Here is a 25,431-nt window from a genome sequence, read left to right on the forward strand (position 1 = left end):
GGCATAACTACTTCAATGTTAGGTATGTTTAGATTCAAATATAGTTGTCCGGCTTGTTTATTACTCACAGTAGTAAACATAGCTTAAGGGAAATACAGTAGCCAACTATTTAGTGTGGGGTAAAAGCTAAGAAAATGATGGCATAGTGAAGTATTTTCAGACTGTAAGTTGTTAGTCCTCATCCTAAAAGCGTGTCCTTTCGTAAAATTGAAACTGAAAAATACCTTTTAAACATCTGTATTGCTCTTCCAAGTATATAAACTAAGCGAACAATTAAGCTAATGCTGTATAAACAATTTTGAGAGCTACAGGACAGTGAAATTCGACAGAGCGTCTCTCTGGGCTCACCTCATATTGTGTTATAAGGCCATTGGGCTCCACAGGCTCCTCCCACTTTAGGAAGATCATGTCATCCAGCGGGGTGAAGGTGAGCGACTCTGGCGCGATTCCTCCGGGAACTATAAGAAATTGTCAGAACAAACATTTGTCTGGGAAATTGAAGTGCTAATCCCACAGTGAGCCTCTCCTGTCAATATCACAGAAGTGAAAGTCACCGTGGCTCAGAACACAACGCACCACATGAGACTCTCAGACAGCCCAAAGCAGCAGAAAAGCAGATAAGGACACAGTTAATGTATGATCTGCATCAATTATGTAACCACAACACAGACAAGAGCAAGCAAATCCAAGAAGGATTCTATCATTGTGTATGAAAGTTTAGTTGAAACACATGAATATGTCTGGTAAACATGTTTCTGAATGGCAGTGAACATTCAACAATACACTCTTTTAAACGTGTTTTAGGCCAATTGAGCTGCAGCCCCAGTCCCCATGGTGTGTGTGATGGTTGTACAGAAGAAGACTTTAATGTGAGATTCAGGCCTGGGGCTAAAACAAGAGCCAAACAGCTGAGTCGACTGTTATTGTTCAATTGAGCTAGTCTGGAGGACAGAGTTGCTTATTAAGGCTTTTGTAAAAGGGTTCATAATTGACATAGACTGTATATAAATATATATTTATCTTTAATCACTTCAGAAAAGAAAAAAACCTGTCCTCTCTCTCTCCTGATAGTTTTCTCTCTTTCTCTGCAAAGTGTACCGGTATATCTCTTTCTAGAAAATCTTGTTTGTTTTGATTTTTTTTCCAAAGCTGAATTGATTTCTCCCTCAACTGCCATGCAGACGATGTGCTGTGGCACAAAGGAATAATAGGAGATAAGAAATAAGCACAAAATCCTATCTCAGGCTTGCCAGGGACTTAGATATAATGTTTTCTCTTTTATGTTATTTTCGTCTGAAAATGAAATGGACCTTTTGTAATGCTGATTCAGCCTCAGTCAGATGGTCACACTCCCTCTATTTTGTTGAAGAAAAACAGAGGAGCTGGGGAATGTTTGAAAATGTTGATAAAATTCACCACATATAAACCAAATGTGACTCAAATATGAACCTGTATAATGTGTACACACGTGGTTCAGTTAATTTATGTAGTAGAATACTTTAAAACTTTAAAAATAACCATCAAAGAATAAACCCTATATGACAGTAGAGTTAAGGTTATGGGTAGTCCCGGGTACGTACAGTCTCTAGTCTGACATTTACTATGAGAATAGTTAAACATTTGAGGTATTCCGGTACATTTTAGACGTCAAGCTCTGACTAAAAAAGGAAGATAAAAACACTTAGTTACCAGTTTATTAAGAAAAGTAATGAATACAATAGAGCTACAATATCTCCTAACCAAAGAAGGTTATAATGTTTTGTCTGTTTTGGCGTGAAACGTTTAATGCAGGTAAGATTCAAGATGTTGTATCTGCATTAGTTTAGGCTATGTGTGGTGCAGTAACTAAGAGTTTATTATTGTTAGGGGTGATTCTTTTTCTAAAAAAGTTTACCATTTTGTAACGACATTTTCCATTTTTTGTTTTCCTGTCCTGTGCTTCCTCACTATCTTTTCTGTAACCTCCTTCAGAGACTTACTGTCCTCCTCGGTCTGGAAGGTGACCTCTCTGCCTTCTTTCTTCCCCTCTGGGTTGGCCAGTGACAGACGGACATGGATGCTGTGGTAGGGTGGCAGATCACGCAGCATGAAGCGCGAGGCATTGTGTTCCACTGCCAGGCACTCGCGCACCGTGGTGTTGTGGCCCCCTCCACCCCCCGCCGTGGTGTAGCGGTAGCACAGGGACACTGAGTATGTGTGGCAGCGTGTCAGGTTGAACGCCAAATTCTCCCACTGCAGGGACAACTGCCTGGACTGCATATCTGCGGCCGTGAGGCCCCGAAGTGCACGCATAGGCTCTGGGAGGGAGGAAGATTGAAGAAGAAGGAACAAAAGAAAATTGAATAACAAAGATAGACAAATATAATACCATTAGAAAAGTCCCGAAGACAAAACTGTATTCTTTTGAGAAAAGGACATTTGTACATTTGTTTTGTTGAGAAATATTTGATTTCAGACAGAGCAATAGACATTGCCACTTACATCTCCGACTACCCTGACAGTAGCTAACTAGTTTGTGTGGGGTTACAGTTAAAGGTGGGGTAGGTAAGTTTGAGAAACCGGCTCGAGATACACTTTTTGTTATATTCCATGGAATGCAACATCCCGATTGACAAAAAATCCACACAAAAAAAGTTCATCTGTGGAAGCCGTAGCGCTGTAAAAAGCAAAGGATGGCCTACCTGCCTGTCAGCCTTCCATCTGTGCACAAACTTATCTCGTGCCCTCATTGGTCATGTGCGCATTCGTGTGTCTTGGAGGAGGGGCTCTGTAAGGAAGTGGCAGATTTTTTCCAGTTGTGTATTTTCAAATTCTAGCACACTTGAGCTGGTTTCTCCAAAATTACATACCCCGCCACCTTAAACATAGAGAAATAAATAGTCATGATGGCATAGTGAAGTATTTTCAAACAGTAAGTTATTAGTCCTCATCATAAAAGCGTGTCTTTTCTTAAAAGTGAAACAAAAAAATACCGTTTTAACATCTGTATTGGTCTTCCAAGTATATAAACTTAGCGAGGGGAGGGAGAAAGATTGAAGTAAAAAAGAAAAAGATAGACAAAAATAAATGATACCATTAGAAAAGGCCCGAAGGCTAAACTGGATTTTTTTGGAGAAGCTGACATATGTAAATTTGTCATTGCCACTTACATCTCAGACTACCCTGGCTGTTTTTCACTAGTTCTTGTCCTACATGGTGCCATATTGCCGTGCCATAACATGGAGGTCGTCAGTTTGCTGCCAGCGCAACACACCCACAGCCCCACAGACAGAGCGGGAACTCATGCCAATTGCGCTAATTAATCGGACAGGCTGTGGGTTGCCATCCCACTCCCACTAGTTCCCGCTTCTAAGTTGCTGAGCAAATTGACTATCCAGTTGTACTTCAATGCCCTGAGGTGTAATCCGCACACAGAAATGCCAGTGCAATACAAGGGCATTCACTTCTGCTGGTCACTTTTACTGATGGGTCATCGCGATTGCCTGTTGCATATTTTTAGAAGGCACTGCCGGGTTAACCCTGACTTTCTCTGATTAAAGGAACAACAGCTCTGTCTTTGCTATCTTCATCAAATGTAATGGCTGGCTGAAATACACAGAGAGCCTCTATGCACTGAAGCACAGACCAGGCAGTGTTCAGGAGGACGTCGGAAACTGAAGGGAGGCTGAGTTAAGCCAAGGACATCCTCTGTATCAATGGAGGCATTTATCAGTGGCCATTATTAACACAGTCAATCCCTTTTTGTCAAGCAACATGCTACATAATGTATTGTAATGCTTTATCCTTTTAATAGTCTGTGTTGAGTAATGGGCCAGGGAGGCAGGGGGTGACAGCAGACATATGGGGTACAGGAAGAGATCAGTGAAGTTTGAGGTTACTGGCCAAGGTCTTAATTTCTTCGCTGACTTGCACATTTGGGATGCTTGCTGCTGCTCAGATTAGTGGAGGGAACTGAAATAAGTTAGCTAATGCATCACAGAGTACGGGCTAATGCAGTAAAACAAGAAGTATTTATAAAGATGTATCTGGAAGGTACATCTTTATACTCTGCAGCTGTGCAAGGACACATGAGCTGTACACGTCTATATTGCTCACTTTTTCCCACCTTTTATTCTTCCTTCTCTTGCTATTTGAAATGAAAACCTTCTCAAACACACATACATTTGAACACTTACCAGATTCTCATGTTCTGACTTATTACAGTGGTAGCACAGTTACTTTAAATGACACTTCCAATATATAATATATGAACCCTTCTGTAGTCACTAGCTTTCTCTTTTAATTTGCTGTCTGGCACCTCATACTAGATGGAAATATGACCAGAGCATTGATCTGACCCTCATCCTGCTAATGTGACTGCAGATGGGCACATCGCAATGGCAAAGTAGTAGACTGCACCCAGAAATAAATGGTAATTCTCCATTGTTCAGTGTGGCTGAGGATTGTCTTAATGGTGCAATTGATAGTCTGCACAGTCTGAGAGCTAAATAAAGAGAGGCATTTAACTGCTGAGTTGATGAAAGTGCCGCCAAAGAGGCCACAGTGTGCTCATTGTGGCTTTTCTCAAAGTGGACATTTGTGCCAGTCCCTTCCCCTCGCCTCGTCTTATTTTTGTGTATGCTACGGGCACTCATTCTCTGGCACCCTGTGGAGTGAAAACTGCAGCCACCCAAACATGGCAGAAGCCCAGTGCCCCATGTTGATCCTTGGAGATTGGACGTTAGAGTAGATGTGACGGCGGCAGGACAGAGCAGAGTTGCCTTAGAACAAGTGCATCTGTTGAGGAGATCTGCATTGACTGTGTCACACGGGAAAACCACATGTGTACAGACAAGCACAACATGTACCCATGTGTGAGAAAAAACAAGAGCACACATAAATCCAAACACCACAAATGTGAACGTATAGGGAATTCTGGCTCAGAATGGAAGACATGATGAACGACATGCCAAAAGAGGCAAAGCACTTGTGTTCCTAATGTGCCTAATTTTAGTGCTGGCTCCCTCTGACAGACCCAGAGCATCATGGGCAGGAGCTTTCCAGGCGGTTCAGTGACCCAGCAGCAGGTGGAAGCCCATTAAGCTGGTTTGGGGACCACCTGCAGTACAAATGCTCGCCTCTCCTCTATGATTTACTTGAGGGGCTTCAAGCTGTGCTGATGCACCGTGCTGATAATCACAGCAATGGCTCATCAAGCACACCTGGATGGCCATCAGAGCAAGGCAGAGACCATGTTCACATTCACGGCCATTAGGTTTACAGCTACTGCATGAGGACGGCTCGGCTCTGTCAGGATGTGTACGGCGAGTTTGGCTAGTTAACGTGTTTGGAGAGGAAGGGAAATATTCAACATGACCAATACATGAGTGAGATTAGTCACAGTTGCGAGACACAGCTTCTGGAGAGGAAATTCACTTTCCTCCTCAATACAGCGATGGGTTCAAATGTCCCTTCTGTTCGCTGGATAATTACTACCTCCTTGAAATCACTGCAACATGCCCACCATCTATTTTCTACCGCGTAAACCTAATCAGGCCAACAGCGAGGAGGGGCAATCAAGATTCAGCCGTGGAATGTGGGGTCAGGAGGGAGAGCGTCGACCAGATGGTTTGGAGGTTGGGTCAGAGGGAGCTCCGTGAACCAGGTGGTGATTAGGAGTCTCCTGCAGGGTCAAGAAGGTGAGATACACCAGGTGGAGGATTGCACTGTTGCAGCGTTTTAAAGAGCAACACGCTTAGGTAAGCAACACTGATAGAGCCAAGCAGGAATCAAGCAGATGTAGCTGCACCAAAAAAAACGAACTAATTCAACCAGACAGAAGGACTAACGGCGAATTCAAATTTCACCTATACTTACTATTTATTGAACTAGTACTGCATCTAAATGCCCTGTTTAACAGCTCAGCAAACACTGCAGTATTATTATCCCACACATGGTTGAACAAGCTAATGTCTCAGTGGTTGAAATGTAAATACATCATTAAAGGCTGAGTTTAGTGACTTTCACAACACCGATACGGCAACTCTGAAAGCAATTTCCCTTACGCTGTGGATCCTCTCTCGCTTCACCTCTCGCACATTCACATGCCTCATTTTTACTGTTTCACTCTCTCAATTTGAAAAACTACTACTCGTCTCCCACACACACATACTTCCACACCACAGCTTTCCTTCACCTCTTCCCTCTCCCGCTAGCGACTTTTTTCTACAATTGTATTGAGAATTTTTCATGTGTCTCTTGAGGTGGGCTGGGGTGTGCAGGAAGGCTGCGAGCTCACTGGCACCCTGATGCATGGGGGGGTGTCTCTGGGTGTTGAGAGAGGAGAGTAGCTTTAATATGTCACCGGAGAGAGGGCCAGGGAGGCTCTACTGAAGCAGGGTGGGGAGATATGTGAGGGATGGTGTGTGGCAGGAAGAGACCGTTGGGCATAGGAAAGAGTGATGACCATGGAAGACTCAAATCCACAGACTGCCTTTGGGTAACACACAGCTCTCCATTTCGTGTGCCTGAGAGCGCTACACACACATTGCAGATGCAGGCAGCGGTAATGACTGACTGCATCTCTGTTCGTGCATCTGCATCGACACAGTTCTCTTTGTGCTATATGCGTGTACGTATATTTAAAAGTGGCTGGCATCCCGCTCATCTCCCTGGGTGTTTCTGCACAGTGACAAATGACAGGGGGGCGCAGACGTGAGCAGGGAGTACAAAATGTGGAATTAAAAAAAAAAGTAGCCTGATGGGAAGAAACGCTTCACCTGAATGACAGATTAAATCATTTATATCTAAATCGGTAATACTGGAGTGTCAGCTGTAACTAAAATGTTCTTGCTGCACAGACGAGGCACAAAGCAAGGTAATTATGGCTGAAAGATTTAGTCTCTTAATTAATTAGTGAAGCGATGAAAAATCTATAAGAGACAACGGTATTATTATAATTGATTCATCACTTTTGTAGAAGTGAAATGACCAAACATAGTCACATAAGAGGATTTTTGTCATGTATGACAGTAAGCTGAATATATTATGGATTTAAACAATCGAACAAGTTCAATAAAACATGACATTTGAGATGTTACCTTGGGCTGTTTTCTACTTTCTGACATTTATAGCTAAATATGAATACATGTATTTAATAATAAATAAAAATGTACATGAAATTAAGGAAAGTAATCCTTATGTAGGACAAACCTACTATGAATATGTGAGGTCATATATTTTCTTTAATAATATGTTTATTTATTATAGCACCTTTCACAGAAATATAATTCACAAAGTGCTTCACAAGTAAGAACAACAGTTAAAATTAAGACCACAGAAACTAATTTAATTTAATTTACTAATGGGTGTCACTAATTGTTTATTTAAAAAACATTAACATTGTTATCTTTGTGTACTGTAATTGATATGTCTCCACCGCTGTCACCTACACATTCTTGTAAATGTATTGTACATGCTAAAGAAAGATATTCTATCCTCAAAAGATACCAAAAAAGCCAGCTTTAGGATGTCCAAAGAAGTCTGTTATCTATTAAATAACTGTCAAACCGATGGTGCCATGCTGGCAGCAAAAAAGGGCTCCCCCCTCAGCTCCGGAGCTCAGAGAACACGGTGATAGCAAAAGTGCTTTTTCTGTCCATCGGCTCCTCTCTGATTGAATTTGAGCAGATTATCGTGACAGATGCAGCCGCGTATAATACAACTCTCTGTAGACTTAAAGGTAGGGTAGGTAAGAATGGAGAAACCAGCTCGAGTGCGCTAGAATTTGAAACTAAAGCCGAAAAAAAGCTGCCCCTTCCTTCAGACTTCCTTACAGAGCCCCTCCTCCAACACACACGAGCGCGCACATGACCAATGAGGGCACGAGATAAGTTTGTGCACAGATGGAAGGCTGACAGGCAGGTAGGCCATCCAGTTATTTTAGCCGGGCCGGCTCAGATGATTGGTCGTGCTTTTTACAGCGCCACGGCTTCCACAGATGACATGTTTTTATGTATTTATTGTTAAAGCTTTTAATGTATTCATTGCTATCGGGATGTTAAGAGCATTCCATGGAATATAACAAAAAGTGTTTCTGAATGACCTACCCCACCTTTAATAATGCTGTTGGGCATCAGTACTTTGAGCCGTGGGTCTTCCAGAGAAATACATAATTAAAAGCAAAGAAGACATATTTATAGGTATTGCTATCATAGAACAGGGGTCTCCAACCTTTCTTCATCTGAGAGCTACTTTGAAAAAATGAAAGTGGCCAAGAGCTACTTGCATCACATCGCTTACATCTATTCACATAGCCCTCATCAGTTGAATTAAGCTACTTTTGTACAAGTGTGAAATTGCAATACCTAAAGCTTATCAAAGATCTTAACTTCACATCAAGGTCCAAGAAAACGAAAATGTCTCACTTCTTATTATGGCCCACATATTAAATACATCACCTTAATCACCACCTTACAAGCATCTTATGGCACATGTATAAAGTAAGTGCATTCACTCTTTTTTACAGTTAGTGAGATGACTGGCGCTGCATGGAGTCCACCATATGGTGTATACTGGAGTGTACCCACTTAGGTTCACTCTAATAGAGTCATTTAAATGTTCATCAGTCAGTCTTGTTCTGTATTTAGATTTCATGACATTCATGACAGAAAAAGAGGAGACTGTGATCTCGGAAGCTTTCCTCCTGCCTTCACAAACTTTACACACGTATTTATCGTCTGAAAATAGCAAGAGGACATTCATACTCTGCAATCTAAGACTTGATTAAATCCATTGATAAGGTAAATGATTGTATAATTCAGTTTAAACAAAGTAACACACAGGTGAAGCTTGGAGGTGTGTTTTCAGCTTGTAGTGTCATAGCAGATACTGACCAGTTAGTAGCAGTTTGAAGTAGCAACAGCACTTTCGTGTTTGGAGTTGTTAAAATACTCTGTTAAATGACTGAGCGTGTATGTTGATGATGATACTCGTCTGGACTTTGACTCTGAGCTCTATTATCTAACATGCCCTGCAATCAAATGATGCTGTGTGACGTCAAGCACAACCCTCTAATACATAAGGGCAGCGGTTACTGACCCGAAGGTCTGAAGATAATAAGAGGGATAACAAGGAAGAAAAAAGTGTTTCTAACTTTTTCTAATATAAATGTATACTGTATATATTTTGCCTAATATTTGATTTATCAGTTTATGTGAGAAATTGTTTGTTTGAAAACGTTTATTTACTTTTTTTTTTTTAATAAACAAGAATATTTTACTTTCAATCGCATCTGGACATTCCTTTATTTTCTCTCTCCACAACAAGCGTATATTCATCGGTCAGCCCATGAGTGAATCACAGACAAAATAATTAAAGATAAATGGATATCGTGGTTATAAATGTATATATCATGTCAATTAATAGTAGTTTAATAGTATATGTTTCTTGTTCTTGTTCTAATTTCTATGAGACTGCCTGAATAAATGAAGTGATGATCCCTTTAAATCCAAAAAGGTTGTTAATCTCCCCATTAGGAAGCCCCTCCCTGTCTAGTGGTACAGTGTGTCAGGAGCTCACCTGCACATTTGGTCCTGCTCACAAGAGGCGGTCCTGGGGGGCCGGTCCCTCCCTCCCCGGGCCGAGTCAGCAGCACACTGATGTGATACTCTGTGTCTGGCTCCAGGTGCCACAGCTTATAGGTGACCATGTTGACTCCGTGCACCTCTGACCATGGAGACTGGCTGGCGCGGTACTCAATCTCCTTCCTGATAATGGGGCCATCTCCCAGGATAGAGTTGGTGTTGAGCTGGATGATTAGGTAAGTGGAGCCGGCTCGCAGCAGCTGGGGTGGCGCAATGGGGGATGGAGGTACTGTCAGAGGAAATAAAAAGCATTGTTTTTCGTTCTCCTGTCCAAAAACAACTTTGTATTGGTGAAAGCATTTGCTGGTGGGTACTGTACATACAGTAGCACTGCTGCTAGGTAAAGTTGTAGTATTAATTATATTAAACATTTGTAAGCAAACAGATGTCTCCTCATGTTAAAGCCCACTGAGTCTCAAATGAGTCTCGAGAGACTCCTGGATGTGAGCAGGTCAAACTGTGTTCACATAGCAGATTAGTCATACCTATTAACAAGGCATTCACAGCCTTGTATACATTTCAGCAAAGCAGGGAGTGAACAAACAGCTGTGCATGCAGTCCATTGAATGTGTATGATCATTGTGGATGAAGGATTAAGTGTTGTACATCTTTTTCTCTGAGTGTTCTTTCCCTTTAGCTGGTAACCATGATGAAAGAGGAGACTCTGCATCACTGTCGAAAAAGATTGCCAAGTCCAGGATTAATTCCAGAGCCCAACGGTCAAATGTCACTTACTGGCAGATCCAAGCCACTGAACAATTACACGGGCAACAGTGTGAGGGAAGGGAATGCAAAATAAATGAGAACAAAGCATGAGAAAAAGATCAGAGTTAGATCTGTGGCTGTGACTAATCCTTCATTCCTGCAGAGGCACCTCTGTCTTTGATGGCCCTCCTGCCTGTGAGCCTTCAGCATCACCAGCGCCTCACCTCTACTCCGCACCGCTTCCCCTCCCTGCAGCAGCTCATCTTTCGGATGTCAATGACTGCATCCATAATGAAAGGCCACGTTTAGGCCTTAGGCTGAGCAGCCAGTGGGGACACATTTAAAACAACTCGCTCATCTCTTTCAAGTTCTTTGTACTATTTCTATTCTATTTTATTTGTATTTACTTGCACTATTTTAACTATTGTATTTGTTTTATTGTGTTGCACTGTTGACCTAAGATTTTCATTGATATATCTACACTGTAGCTACTGTATGTACACATGACAATAAAAGCCTTTAATCTTGAATCATTAAATTCACTGCTTTTTTTTCTCAGAATATGAATGTCTTTGTTTCCCTCCTTTTACAGAGCTATTGTCAAACGTAACATTGTTCAGTGCCAGCTTCTGTTGAATTAAGGATGTATCCAACCAGACATGTATGCGTTAACAAGGAGTAGAACACATCTTCTTAAATATTACAGCAGAATGAAATAATTCCCCCTTGGGGATTAATACAGAATATCTTCTTCTTTAAATGTAGTCAGGATTAAAATATAATATGCGGCCACCACAAAAGCCATAAAGACATAAAGTACCTTAATGATTCAATTGTTGTATTCATTATGAGGACATGTTGTTCTCCTACGGGCCAATAATAAAGATTCATCATGATTCCCGCATGCAATCTGCGGTTTAGAAATGAGTGGTTCCAACTCATTACAGGGATGATTAGGCTCTTCTTAGCAGGGCAGCAGGGAAAAAGGGATTTGTGAAAGTCTCGTTAAGAACTCGGTCTCAGCTCCTGTGACATAGATTACAGGGTTACAGGCAGTTCATTGAACGTGACTTATAGCCGGACATCTACTCATGGTGCAGAATAGGCTGGCCCATAGATAACATATGTGTCCTGATTGTATCTTAGAATTATGGCCTGGCAGTTATATTTCCCCGACAACCAGTCAAGATGCAGTTTATGTCTAAATCTCAACATATAAAAATGTAGAGATTAGGACGGGGAATGAAATAGCCATCTTGGAAAACCTTTCTCACCCTCTCTGCAACAAGCTCAATCTGGCAATCTGGGTCTTAGAATAGAGGATAAGCTTTGTTGTTATTGTTCTGCTGAATGTATATTATTGTGTGTATATAAGTTCATTAAGGGAAATAACACAAATAGTCAAATGCATGTATGTGCTCACATAATGGGTAAATAAAACTGATTCTGATAAAACACAGACAATGAATGACAATGCTTTATATTGATGTTGCCGTATAGTAGCTGCAAATGCTGAAATGTGGATGCTCCAAACATATCAACAAACCTGCAGCAAAGGAGAATCAATCACCACAGTTTCAAAGTGGAAACAGAACGTTAGTTTCACAAAGTCAATATCCAACCAAATGTGAAATATTGTCTCTTCTTCTGTTCCTGAGAATAGTGTTGAATCATAGCCATAAAGGGTTTTTGCAGTTCATCGTGTTATACTATTGGACATTTGTATGGGATTTTGTAATAATGAGCAAACTAATTCTTGACTTATGGCCAAAAACATGTTTCTTGGCCGTTACTCAAGAATTATTCCACTAATGACAAAATGCTCCACCAGAATCTAATCAGTTTATCCAAGTCGACTAGTTTGCCAAATTGAAAGAAACTCCCTCAAGGCACCCCTGAGATAATACATTCATGACAATGAGACTAAAGGTCCTTACACACCAAGCCGATTTTCGGCGTCGATAGATGTCGGGCCGTCGATGAGCGTCGTGTCGCCCTACTCAGCTTGGTGTGTCTTGGTGTGTACTGCACCGTCGTGTCTTTTCGGGCCGTGCCGACACGTTCCGCCGCCGATTCGACATGTTGAATCGGGAGGCTGTCGGCCAAAGAAATCACTCTGATTGGCTGTTCAGCTTAGGGAATCAGTGCATGAGAAGCGAAACAGAAGTGAGAGACCCAAACAAACGATTAAGGCAAATCTGAGATTTCATTTAACTCTAACACAGATTCGGGAAAGTCCCATGAGCTTCTCGCTGTAGAGTGAAAATGGAACACACACGCTAGTTGTTGTTTGTTTATATCACACAGTCTGTTCTTCTTCTCTCGGTGTATCACGCAGTCTGTCTTCCGGTTGTTGCCTCTTTTGAATGACGAATACACACTACCGATGCCAGCTGGTAAGGAGAGTTATTGCCACTCACGCATGCGCAGTTCGTACGTGCTACTTGGCCGTCGGCTGAAGTCTCGGTGTGTTCCAGTGCGAAACATGGCCAAGACGCAGGAGACGTGAGGCAACGTGAGGCGACGTGAGGCGACGTTCTGTCGGGACGTGTTCTTTGGTGTCAGTTTGGTGTGTAAGGACCACATGCAACTTAAAAACATAACGTCCGCCGGCCACAGCTGGCTTCAAAGCAGAGGCATAAAAAAAGCAAGGAAAGCAATAAAGGCATGAATACAATAATACTTATTTGCTGAGAATCTGATTACACTGAAAGGGGTTTTCTGGGCTTCTATGAGCACTGATTCCTCGGTCTGTGGTGACAGTGTTTTGTTTAAATATGTTGGCTAAATAGCTTCAGTTTGTACTGTTGCAAGTGATATGACTTACAATAAACCAAATCTGTGCTTCAAAATCAATCAACCCATATCTATCTCAGGCTCTAACCATTGAATAGCTGATAAGACATTCCACAAACAAACACAAATGTCAGCCTGTTTATGGCATAGGAGGTACATTAAAGGTCACCTATTATGCAAAATCCACGTTATCATGTCTTTCATACATCAACATGTGTCCCCTCTGTGGAAAGAGATTCAGAAGGTTTCAGGAAAAAAGATTCGCTCACCTTTTGTCCTGATCCATTTCTATAAAAACCTGTCTGAAAATGAGCTGATCATATTTTGGCCACTTTATGATGTCATAACAATTTGGCTTGTGCAACCATTATCCAATAACCAACCAAGATAAACCCCCCCCCCCCCTCACCTTATCACCTGAATCTCCTCCTAGAGCACCATTGTGGTTTTTTTAACCAAATATCTCTCAGAGGGGCGTGGGGAGGGGCTCCTTATTTTCATCTGAAGTAACAGACCGAGAATCAGCACTTTTGAAACAGGGCTGAAACAGAGGGGATTATGGGATGCTACAATGTATGATCTGTTTGGTATTTGGAGCCAAACACTTCAGAGACATGTTTTGTATATATCCGAGACCTGTAATATATTGATGAAAAAGAGTATAATAGGAGACCTTTAAGTTATGACCAAATGTTTTCTATACATCATCTGGGGATCATACATGTTCCAACACATTTTCATGGCAATCTTTCCGACAGATGTTTCAGTAATTCAGCCTGCAACAAAGGGATTGACAGACCAACTAAGAGAGACCAATAATGCCGTCAGCGTATTCTGCACTCTCTCTAACTCTCTCCTACCCTCACAACAGTCTTTTAAAAAATACCTTATACCAGGAGGAGCATATAGTAGAGGGCTGGGAGATCGGGAATCTTTCACATTTCTCCTTCCTTTGCTGAGGGCGGGAGTTTGTTATGCCTTCAAACCATCCCACAGCCATGTCATTACTATGCTGTCAAAGTGGTGTCAGGCTGTGGAGCTGAAGTGAGTAATGGGAGTGAGGTCACCATCTGCGGTACATGATATGACAGCGGCGGCAGGAGTCCAAGTCAAGTGAACAGCTCTTTGACAGAGAGCTGAAAAGCTGAGCATGGCAGCATATTTAACAACTCCAGCTCAGAGAACAACACATGTCAAGTAAAGTGCATTTGAAATGCAGAGAGCCTTCATGCGTGTCGAGCAATATACAATTTGTATTTTTTTAGCGTTCAGTATGAAAAAGGTGTCTTTGTTTTCGATCACTTATAAGCTAAATGTTTTAAATTACCTTTTGAATCCCACGCAGAACATCATGTTTCATATAAAAACAGCAGAGATTAACTCATGTTTGGGATGAAAGAAACAGGAGGGGGGGGGGAAGACCAAAAAGAGGAACCATAAGAGACAAAAATAAGAGAAAGCGTTTACCTTTAACAACAAGTTCAGCAAAGTTTGACACCCCAGAGCCCCTGGGAGACTGGGTGACGCAGCGGTAAAGGTCTTGATCTGTTTGCTGGACGTTGTCTAGCTGGAAGGACACCACAAAGCGCCGGTGACTCAGGTGCTTGACTGATGCTGTTGTTAAAATGTCCCCATTGTGTCTCTGGAAGGCAAGAAAGGACAAGGTCAGAGAAAACACGACGGGTCATCATGTCCCTCTCCCACACACACGCACGCACACGCACACACACACACACACACACACGCACACAGGTACATGTCATCTCATAGTGTTTCATGTGCAATAGCTATACACACAGACACAGTTAGAAAAAGAAGAATGATTCAAGCTCCACAACCAACCCTTCGCAGAAGACTGCCTTGAAGGCTTCCTGCCATGACATTTCTATAAGTTTATGTTGCAACAAAACTACATTCTTAGGCTTAGGAAATGAACATGGTTTGGTTTGGAATAGACCTGATGTGGAAGAAACTCTCGAATAACTTGTCCTATCTGAACCCAAACTATCTATCCTACAGTCCCCATGATGCACCTCTGTATACCCTCTGTTTATTACACCCACAACTTATAAATGAGAAAAGAAAATTGAGCTGGTTTGTAAAATGTTCTGTTTACACCAAGAATACGGATGTTGCTGATAGTAGCCTGTAGCCATCAGGCTGCACAACAAGGGGTTAAATAGGAGAAAGAAATCAAATTAAATCACTGGTCATAAATATATACTGTTTTCACAACCCATGTTAAACTTGTCACTTTAACTTGTTATGCACTTTATAATTTAGATGATGACGAAATATGTATATATGCTGACAGTTATTTTACTCTTATTTATTTATTTTTTATATCTCCTATTTTTATAGTCTTTTATTATTATTATTATCATTATTTCCTTGATTTTATGTTATTTATTTTAGATTTTAGATTTTATTGATCTGTGTGAATCTTTGCTGTACTATTTTTCACGCTTACCCTGTTGCTGCTTTTGTACAACTGAATTTCCCCTCGGGGATTAATAAAGGTTCATCTTATCTTATCTTATCTTATCTTAGTATGGATCAGTTTTTTAAGTAGAGTAATAAAGATTTAGAAATGTATTTTTTCTGAACTTGTCCCCAGACAATTTATGATGTATTTTCTTTCATGTTATAGTGAAAATCCTAAGTTTCATTTGTGTCCTTCTTTACATTTTTCTAGTCCTGCTCTCCTTTTAGTTTACCCTTATTCCTTTCCTCGCTACCTGTCTTGTTTTCATACTTTGACGATATTCCAAATAGTAATTATGTATGCCATGAATATTGATGAATCTTCTATTAAAATGACCCAGGTGCACACACGATCCAACCTCCTCTGTTGACATACACACCTTCACACACACACAAACACTCATTCCCTATTAGGTAACCCTTGTATGCAGTTATTGCTCAGTGAACTCCTGGGACACAAAGCTAATAATCTAACAACAATAACAATAAAACAAGCTTAATTTATTGCTATCCAGGTCACTTCTTATTACGGCTATGTGATTAAAAAGAAGGATTGTCCATTTGTATGCAATTTAATTAGGATGGCAGGAGAATCTCTCTGATTTAATCAGACAATATGACAATCAGACATGCTTTAACAAAGACAATTGAAATCTAGTTAAAATAATAGTGGTTATGGGGGTTATACATGTCATGAGTGTTGTCCCTTAATGAAGCCCATCTACAACCTCAGTTGTCCTTGGTGTGCAATGTTATTGAACTAAAACATTTAACTGCTCAGCAGTTAGAATTGGGAGACAGATGGGCTTTGCTGCATTAAGGTTTAATCAGTTTAGTAAATAGGCTAACGGAGGAATAGCAGCATGTAGACTGTGTTTTGGTATAAACAAAAAAAAAAGATACATTAGAAATGGCTGTGAGACAATTGTTGTTTTCAGCGTCACAAAGCAAAAACACAACATGAAAGAGATAGTTGGGGCAGAAAGTGGGAAACAATAGGAAAAAATGGCATGTGATTCAAATGAATGTTGTATGATGCACCTTGCTGTTGCAGCGTGAGAGGCATTTCTCACATTGTTCCACACCATTAAAACTACAAGCATCCGTCAAGTCCACGTAGCCTCAAAGACAAACATGAACTCTTTTTTTCACATGTTTTCAGGCCATTCTCTTTGTGTGAAATAGCCGCCATGAATTTTGATACTTTTGATCTGCCAGTTTTTTACAGAACCCAAAGTGTGTGAGCGTGCTGGGATTAACAAGGAGATCTTCGGGTTATGCTAGGCCATCCCAGCTTCTGTTTTGCTTCTGATTTGGGCCTTCGAAAAGCCACAGACCACACAAACCTCGGGCCGAGCCTTCAAAAACAAACACATAAACAACGCCTACCGATTTGGGTTAAGCGGGCAATTAATCTTGCGACCACAAGGAAAGACTGAAAGAAATCCTAATCCCGCATCCTTCCTGTATCTTTTACATTTCCTTTTTTCCTACTAAGCATGTGGATTACAGAAAGGAGGCAGGGGAAATTAGGATAAATCTAATAAGTATGAGATCACTTCATGTTACGTAAACAATCTGGCTGTAGCTAATTGGCGAGGAAACGACAAAACGATCTGTTAATCTGGCAGGCGTGTGCACTCAAGACTGTGCTGCAGCTGGTGCGGCAGACACAATGAATACCAAAGGGCACAACAACAGTAAACAACAGTATTGGGAGTTCATATGAAGAAAACCGCTCTAACAGACGTTACGCAGGCAGGAGGACGGTGAGGAGGACAGGAAAAGGCAGGGGAGAGCCAGGGAAGCAGCATTTCAGTGGCCTGGAGATCTCATTACAGCAGACGCCTGTATGGTTATGCCAGCTAATTACCCAAAGCATTTGTCTTCATCCTTGTGCTGTGACTAAATGGCTGTTTTGATAAAGAGGTGGGAAGGAGGACGCATCAATTACATAAATCACACACCTACAAGTTTTAAAACAATAAAGTAGGTTTGCCTGAGGTCAACCGTGATCAACACTTGCTGTAGTGGGGGGTAAGATGTTTGCGAAAGCGGTGGATGTGTGGCTGTGCATTAATTGCAGCATGAGATGAAAAACTGAAGAGCCCTACAACCCAATGACGTTTGGTCCTTTAATCAGGGCTACAGAAAGAGGAGAATTTTAAGACCACAGAGAAATTCCCACAAGAGCTAAGGACTGCATGGCCCGTCTGACCTTCTCAGAGCAAAACACTCTAGATGAAAAGACAGAAATCTAAAACACAGCGCATGATTTGAATAAAAACAGGAGGCAGTGAAGAAAGCAGAGAACACTATGATCTTATAAGTAATGCTAATTTTCAGAGGCAGTGAAATGAGGAGGCTTCAAGGCCTTCATGGCCTTCACATCATTAGAGCTCTGCTTCTACCATCTTTATTTAAGAACTCACGTCAGGGACTCATCATTATTACAGAAATAGAGAAAACCTTATTGCGATGGTTATTTAGGGGAACAGCCTATTTAAACATGCTGCATGCGGTATGTGAAACCTCAGTTATACAATTATGAATATGTCTTTAACTGAATGATTTACATGGCATCGGGTTAATAAAGTATCAATAAACAAACAACTACAAAAAGACAACAAAGAAATCTCTGAGGACTACAAAGAGATGCAAACAAAACTTAACAGAGAAGTTTAAAAAAAGAAAAAAGCTAAAGACCACAATGACTATAGAGAAAGAAAATTACACAATACAACGATATGCAAAACAACCACAAAGACACTCAAAAGGACAACAAGGAGACCCAAAATGACTACAGAGCGCTGTGTTGTGCTTCCTACGGTCTGGGTGATTTACTGCATAACATGCAGCACCTCCAAATTATACAGGATTTACTCTCCGACGGCTTCGGGCCTCGTAACTCAGCACTTTAGTGAACAGTTTTGCACTTTATTAGCGTGATTGCACAGTACCGTTTGGCATGGCATATTTGCACATTTTATGTAATTTATAATAATTATTGAGATAGTATTTATTAAAGGATTAAACCGTATTGATTGAAATGTCGTCTGGCAGGTGCTGGTCGGGTCCTCGGCTCCGCCTGACAAGATAGGAGAGTTAAGCCCCTGTCACACTGTCCCGAAATGTACACACGATGGACACACGAATATTGAATTGTGAATTTCGCACGAAGAACCACACACGAAGGCAACATTTACATTACATTTAAGACATACAACTGCAACGAAAGTAACACAAACAATTATGTTACAGTACTATGATACTGTACTGATATTTTCAGACGTTGTTCTTTACTTTCTCCGTCTTTATATGTAGAAGATATTACGTTTTCTCCGTCATGTTGTTTCCATAGCAACAACAACTTCCTGTCAACTCGCCTTCAAAATAATATATTATATCCTTTTCAGTTTCACAGAACACAAATTGGGTTATTTACATAATATGTTTACATGATTTTGTTGTGCAATAAAACAACCAGATGGACACACGATAAAGGAAATGTTCAAATTCGGCTGTGATCGTAGCAACATCGTGCCATTCGTGAGGGCATCTTAAGCCATCGTATGACCGCCGGTGGAGTTTCTCAGGGTCCAGCAGCAACTTCGTGAGTGGTGGCAAAATCTTTGGCATTCCAAAAAATTGCCGAAGGACCTTGCGAAGGTTCATTTTCGTGTTGAATTCATGTGTCAATTTTGCCCTTCGTAAGGCCATCGTGAGGGCATCTTATTATCCTCGGTGCCATCGGGCATTCGCCCCGATCAGAGTGAGGGCGAATGCCGATGATAACACGAAGATGACACGACTTGACAAGATGCCCTCACGAGTGCCTTACGAAGTTGCTGCGCACGAAGTTGCTGCCGGAGCCTGAGAAACTCCACCGGCGGTCATACGATGGCTGAGATGCCCTCACGAATGGCCCGATGTTGTTACGATCAGAGCCGAATTTGAACATTTCCTTTATCGTGTGTCCATCGGGTGTCAATTTCGGGACAGTGTGACAGGGGCTTTAGCGAGAGCGCCGAAAGTGCTTAGGCTGGGGTAGAATGACAGCGGTTAAGAATAATCCGGGTGCAAATAATATGTGGGGGTGTAGACATCATAGCGTTAAGTGGCAGTAATTGTTCAAGTGCTGACTGCGTTTAGTTGGGTGTGTACTTTTGTTCAGTTATAAGTTTGTGTTTGAAAGGTGTTCCCCCTCCCGTTATGTCTGTTGCTGATTGTGTGCACCTGGTGCCCTATGTTGTCTCCTCTCCCCTCACCTCACCTGTGTCTTGTTGTGCTGATTAGAGTGTGTGTATTTAGGCTCTGTTTCCCTGTCCGTTAAGGAGGCAGGGAGTGTGGGTGAGATCCTGGTGGCTGCAGGCTGTGCTCACGTGAACAGCAGCAGCAGGATTGAGGCTGTGTGTGTAATGTGTTCATGTTTTAATAAATGCCCACACCGGGTTGTATTTTTGGACGTTCTGCCTCTGCCTCCTTGCTTGGTCGGGCAGCTCAATTGTCAGCTTCACATCTTTAAAGTGTGACAAGTGCCCAAACCAGTTTTCTGTTTGTACTGTTGACTTTTTGGGATGTAAAAATACTAAAAACTAACAAACTCCAGCGTTAAACTACTGACCTCCAGTAGGAACTTCTCAGCCTCAGCTGCTCTTCCAGAAGCAACACACTGGAAAGTAGCGTTTTGCCCAGCATTGACCTCCTCATCTCCTAGCCTGGAGAAGTGCGGCGCCTTATCTAAAGAGACAGACAGAGAAAGAAACACAGTGAGATCAAAAGACTCCATTACCTTTCAGCTATTCACAATGTCAGTCAGCTACACAAGATAACATTTGATCAAGGCTTTTCTGTTTTTTCAAATCGCATTAATAGGAATTTTAGACATTTCTGTTTGAAAAAACAATTAGCTTTATCCAATGTTTACCCATCGTGGATTTAATATCACAAATGTTCTTCATTCATTTGGGATTAAATTAATTGTGCTTTATTTGCTTGAATTGTTCTGATGCACTTGATATTAACAGTTTTTTCTTTAACTTATTATATAATTGTTAAGTATTTTTGTTCGATTTCTAAGCATATTACTTACATATAAAGCAAAAACCTGAAATATTAGAAATACTGCCACAATCTGTGCAGGGAAAAAAAATAAGCAAAAATACCAAACACTGGAAAAGAAATATAGCAAAAAGAAATCTTTCTTTAGCTTTTTTTGCATTTGTTTGTTTATTTGTGTTGACAGTGGAGGATAGAAGTTGTTGCATTTCCTTCCACTCCCAGATTCTGCTCAGCACAACAGAACTTTGAATACAACTCAACATTAGAATAAATCAAGAATAAAAATATAGGATAAGATCAAAAGCAAACAGTGTGTATACTGTAGGTTGAGAGGGGGACTTAGTGTATGTTTTCATATAACTTGCCATCAAACAGCAATATCTGATAAGAGGCCATTTATAACGAGCAGAATGTGGGAGTGAATTTGCAGAAGAAAACCGTAAGTATGCATCAGCCCTCCACATTTCGAATAATAATGTCCCTGCATGCTGTGCGGAGCTGCAAATGAGTCAGTGTGTGGGTGAAGCCCTCTCACCCAACTCTATGGTTAACAATAGTGGAGTGAGAAGCAGACTCCCGCAGAGCCAAATCACTGGGTAAACGCCGGGAGCACTGCCTGCCTTCTCTGAGAAATAGGGTCGGACAAGTTGACTTGTCACTCTGGATGATTGACAGGGAGAAATGGCAGAGCAACAGTGAAGCTGAAGCAGTGGGGAGAAGCAAATATTTGGGTCTAACAAATCTCCTGCTTGGCTTTGCACAACTCTGTGTTGATATCTAGTGGGATGGGGGGGAGTTGACAACAAATTGTTGATCGTGTTTTTTGTGCAGAAAGTAGCAAGGAAAGAGTGCTCACATCTGTACCCTGCAGGTGGCCATGTTTCTTTTCAGAGACACTTAATTCATAATTCATGCCTAAACTAACACTGACAAAAAACAGGCCCTAAAGTTAGCAAGGACTGCGGTGTTATACAGCTAAATGTGTCAGATCTTATCCTCGGGACACTTAAGCGTGTCTGATCATCAGTATCAGAATCAAAGACCAAGACTCACGAGAAAAATAAACCAGAAATGTCAACTTGTTCATCCAGAATTCATATAAAAGGAACTTGTAGAGCTTTTTATTCTTTTCCTATTTAATAGATTTTTTACTATGCGACACTTCCCTTCGATTTCTCACTCCTTGTTCTCTCCTCGCTGCCAAATATGCGGGCTGGCCATGTGCCACATCATAACGGCATGCTCAGGTCTTGATTAGAGTCTTAATTATTTAATGGCCACAGTGGGAGCATTCAGAAGATGCCATCTGCTGTCTCAGGGAGAAACAGGGTGACTGACAGGGCGGTACGCATACAGGGGGGGTATGGAACAAGCTCACAGCCGGTGTTCGTCTGACAAAATCACTGGTGGTCTCCTCTGTGACACGACATGCCTGAAAAGTCTTCAAACATCATTGTGATAACAGCATGGGATATATAAATATGTACAGGGGGATACAGCTGAATCGCCATGAGAGAAAAATATCAATCAAGAATCAGTCACTAAGAAGAAGTAGGGGCAATGGATGTTCAAATTGAGCCCTCGTGTTCAGTAGTGGGTTGTACGTGGAGTGTGACACAAGGAGACTTTGTTCAGGTATTAAGCTCAGGGGATTCAGGAATATGTTTTACACTAACAACAAACTGAACCGCTAGCCTCGCTGACACAAAAAGTGAGTTGGTTACAAAATAAATCACCCTGACGTAGGGGTGGGCGATATGACGATATATATCGTCGTGACGATATTAGGTCTCCACGATATGCTTTTTCAGAGATATCGTCCTATCGTGATAAAAAAAAAAAAAAAAAAAAAAAAAATGGCGGAGGGGAAGAGGCTCTCCGTGCGCGGCGCAGGGGGCTATGACAGCGGACGGAGAGCCTCTTCCCCTCCCGCTCCCCCAGCCTCACCTACTGATTTTAATTGTACCATATATCAAGCCCGATCGATTTCACAATGTCAGCGCACCTCTGCTTTCGTTCAGTCCGAGTTGTTTGACACGCTCCCAAAGTCCCCGCCCCCTTTCTTTGCAGCGAGCAACCATAGGGCAGGCATTTCATAAAGGGGCTCCTTATGAAAAGACTAGCAAACGGTGGAAATACATAACTGACGCTGTGGCGTTTTATGTTTTTCCCTTCAGTTATGCTAAAGTCTTTTATTACACTTCAAGTCTACTCTAAAGTTTACATTTTAATTGTTTGGCACTGACTTTTCCTCATTGATGTTTTATGTTTTACTTAGTTATGTTTTACCCTCCTTTTCATGTTTATTGATGTTCACTGCTCACTTGTTCATTCAGGGATTCATTTCTGAAATAAAACCAGCTTGAAATGCTATTTTGGTCTGTTACTCCTTTTTGTTTTAGTTTCTGTTACCTTGTCGGTGCTTGTACTGTTAAGTAACTTGAAAAATAACCATAATAACCGACATGAAAAAATATCGTGATATATATCGTCTATCGTGATACTGCCTGAAAATATCGTGATAACATATTTTTCAATATCGCCCACCCCTACCCTGAAGACTCTCATAAAGCTTTGAAATGTTATGCTTGATAGTGGACAAAACACTTGACACAGTGACTTGTGACCAAAAGCTACACGGCATTTCCAGTCAGGCCAGAAGAGTCTACAGAGAGAGGATTCAAGATTTGATTGATTAACACATATAGTTGGCTGTCGAACAAAGGCAGGAGAGGCAGGTGTGTCGTCAGGTGGATGGGAGTGTTGCATTTGGGTGTCACACTGTTTTAATAGCATCGCTATTGTCGCAGTGCGCCTCGGGAGAACCTGCAGTTCTCATATAACAGTTCGATCATCAGCCACCACTGTGGTTTTCATCCTTTGTTTGTTTCATACTGTTTGTAAATACATATTTTGCCTAAAACCACTACATTTGTTCCCCCTTCAGCAGCTTGTGTAATTGCAATTCATTGTCAGAAGTGGCACTTACAGCAGGGGTAGTTGAGCACCATGATGTCATCTATGGCAATGTAGCCTCGCCGCTCTCTGGAAACGGTTGCCTCAATCAGCACCTGCAAAAGAGAAGTGAGTGTGAATACATAATGAACAGATTTAACTTATGAGCAGAACAGTTAAAGCTTACACTTATGACTATCCTAATGCTCTCAAAGCTGAAGTGTAACAGCAATGTTCTAAAGCACATTGAGGGCTGTGTGAGGTCCACAGCTCTCGCCACTCTTTAAGTGACAGACACATTCATTACAAACATGCCCATCACCACATGGTTGCACATCTGCTGACCCAAAACAAAACGCTACATAATGAAACAAATAAGACAGAATCATAAAAATAGAAAGATGGATACGTTTGCCTTTGTCCGCAGGGCCAAAACAAATAATGTCTTTATCGAGAAGGCACACAACGTGGCGCCTGAGTCATGAGCGCTATTCTGCATTCAGGGCGCAGGCTGCTGCGGAGCCATAACAGCAGATAATACAGCTAGCACAGGGTCACGACGAGACTCAAGGGAGGACAAAGCTCCATGCCGTCCTATGGAACAATAAGCTGGATGAGCAGCGGGCTCTCGTGAAACCTAATCAATATCAAATCACCATCCTCAGTAATACTGAGAGAGTTATGAGACACAGGGGTGAAGTTTGTTTTCACAGAACCAAGGACAGTCTCCCATCCGTACGTTTGATCGAAGGCCGGCTTTGAGTTATTGTTTCTCATAATCCTCTGACCAACTGATTACAACATGGTTCCTATCAAAAGGTCCACGCACGCACACACACACACACACACACACACACACACTCTCTCAAACGATCTTATATCCTCCAAGCTACTTTAAATGTGTGTTCACACCCAGGCGTAGCTTAAATGGGTTATGCAAGATTGGAGCTCGTTCTTTTCAAAGTCATAACTGAATCAAGTCACCGCGGCGACTTCTTGTGTTGTAGAGTTATTACACCAAGCAGGGGTACCTGAAATCTTATAACTTTATTTCAGTGATATTGTGGAAAGCTGTGGAAAAGGGTAGTTAAGTAAAAACAGAATTATATAGTTTCCACGGATACTTTTTTTTAACCCTTAAATTACACATTTTAAACACAACCATATGATCTTGATTTTCAAGATCCATCCACTGATGAAAACTTATGAGATGCAGAGATGCTTGAATAAAAACTGAAAATGGACCGTGAGTTCAAGGCCTTTGTCACAATATGTTTTTGATACCTCACTTTAGGGGAATATGCAAAGTAAATTCTACAAATTCCTTTTTCTTTTTCACAAAATAAGTACAAATTCTGAAATACACAATTCTTAAAACTAAATGACATCATGACAATGTAGTGTATGGTACTTCCAACCGAAGATGTTCTGCGTTCTAGAGCAAAAGTCTGACATGTTTGACGGTATGAGTACTAGCCATTTATTGCCAATTTTTGTAAATGATCATGTTGCTGAAAGAAACATTTCTGATGATTTGTTTGATATCCAGACCAATAAGACACCCATATTTTCTCCCCATCACAATCCGATGCGTTGGCACCCCAAATGAAAGGTTCGCCACAAACTTTCCAAGACCTGTTGCCCAAATCCCAGACTTCCACAGTTAGTGGCACAGAGACAGCCCACCTCCCTTAACTTGGAAAATAAGACGTGTGATTACAGCAACTATTCATTACAGCAACCCTGGCCGTGAACGACCCCTGAAGGAAGGTGCACCAACACAACGTGATGGGATGTGAGGAGATTG

General features: G+C 41.4%; 1 protein-coding gene across 4 annotated transcripts in view; it reads right to left on the bottom strand.

Annotated features, from left to right (window-relative positions):
- Positions 1 to 25,431, bottom strand: part of ptprub (protein tyrosine phosphatase receptor type Ub) — a 184,921-nt gene that overhangs the window by 64,889 nt on the left and 94,601 nt on the right. For all 4 annotated transcript variants that reach the window (XM_034102752.2, XM_034102751.2, XM_034102750.2 and 1 more), the window contains exons 4-9: positions 23,659 to 23,740; positions 20,233 to 20,348; positions 14,592 to 14,766; positions 9,559 to 9,852; positions 1,980 to 2,297; positions 349 to 458 (exon numbers count right to left, since the gene is read on the bottom strand). In XM_034102752.2, the coding sequence (XP_033958643.1) occupies positions 349 to 458; positions 1,980 to 2,297; positions 9,559 to 9,852; positions 14,592 to 14,766; positions 20,233 to 20,348; positions 23,659 to 23,740 (1,095 nt within the window). The remainder of the gene's footprint in view (positions 1 to 348; positions 459 to 1,979; positions 2,298 to 9,558; positions 9,853 to 14,591; positions 14,767 to 20,232; positions 20,349 to 23,658; positions 23,741 to 25,431) is intronic.

The sequence above is a fragment of the Pseudochaenichthys georgianus genome, chromosome 16 (genome assembly GCF_902827115.2).
Source record: "Pseudochaenichthys georgianus chromosome 16, fPseGeo1.2, whole genome shotgun sequence".
Classification (NCBI taxonomy): Eukaryota; Metazoa; Chordata; class Actinopteri; order Perciformes; family Channichthyidae; genus Pseudochaenichthys; species Pseudochaenichthys georgianus.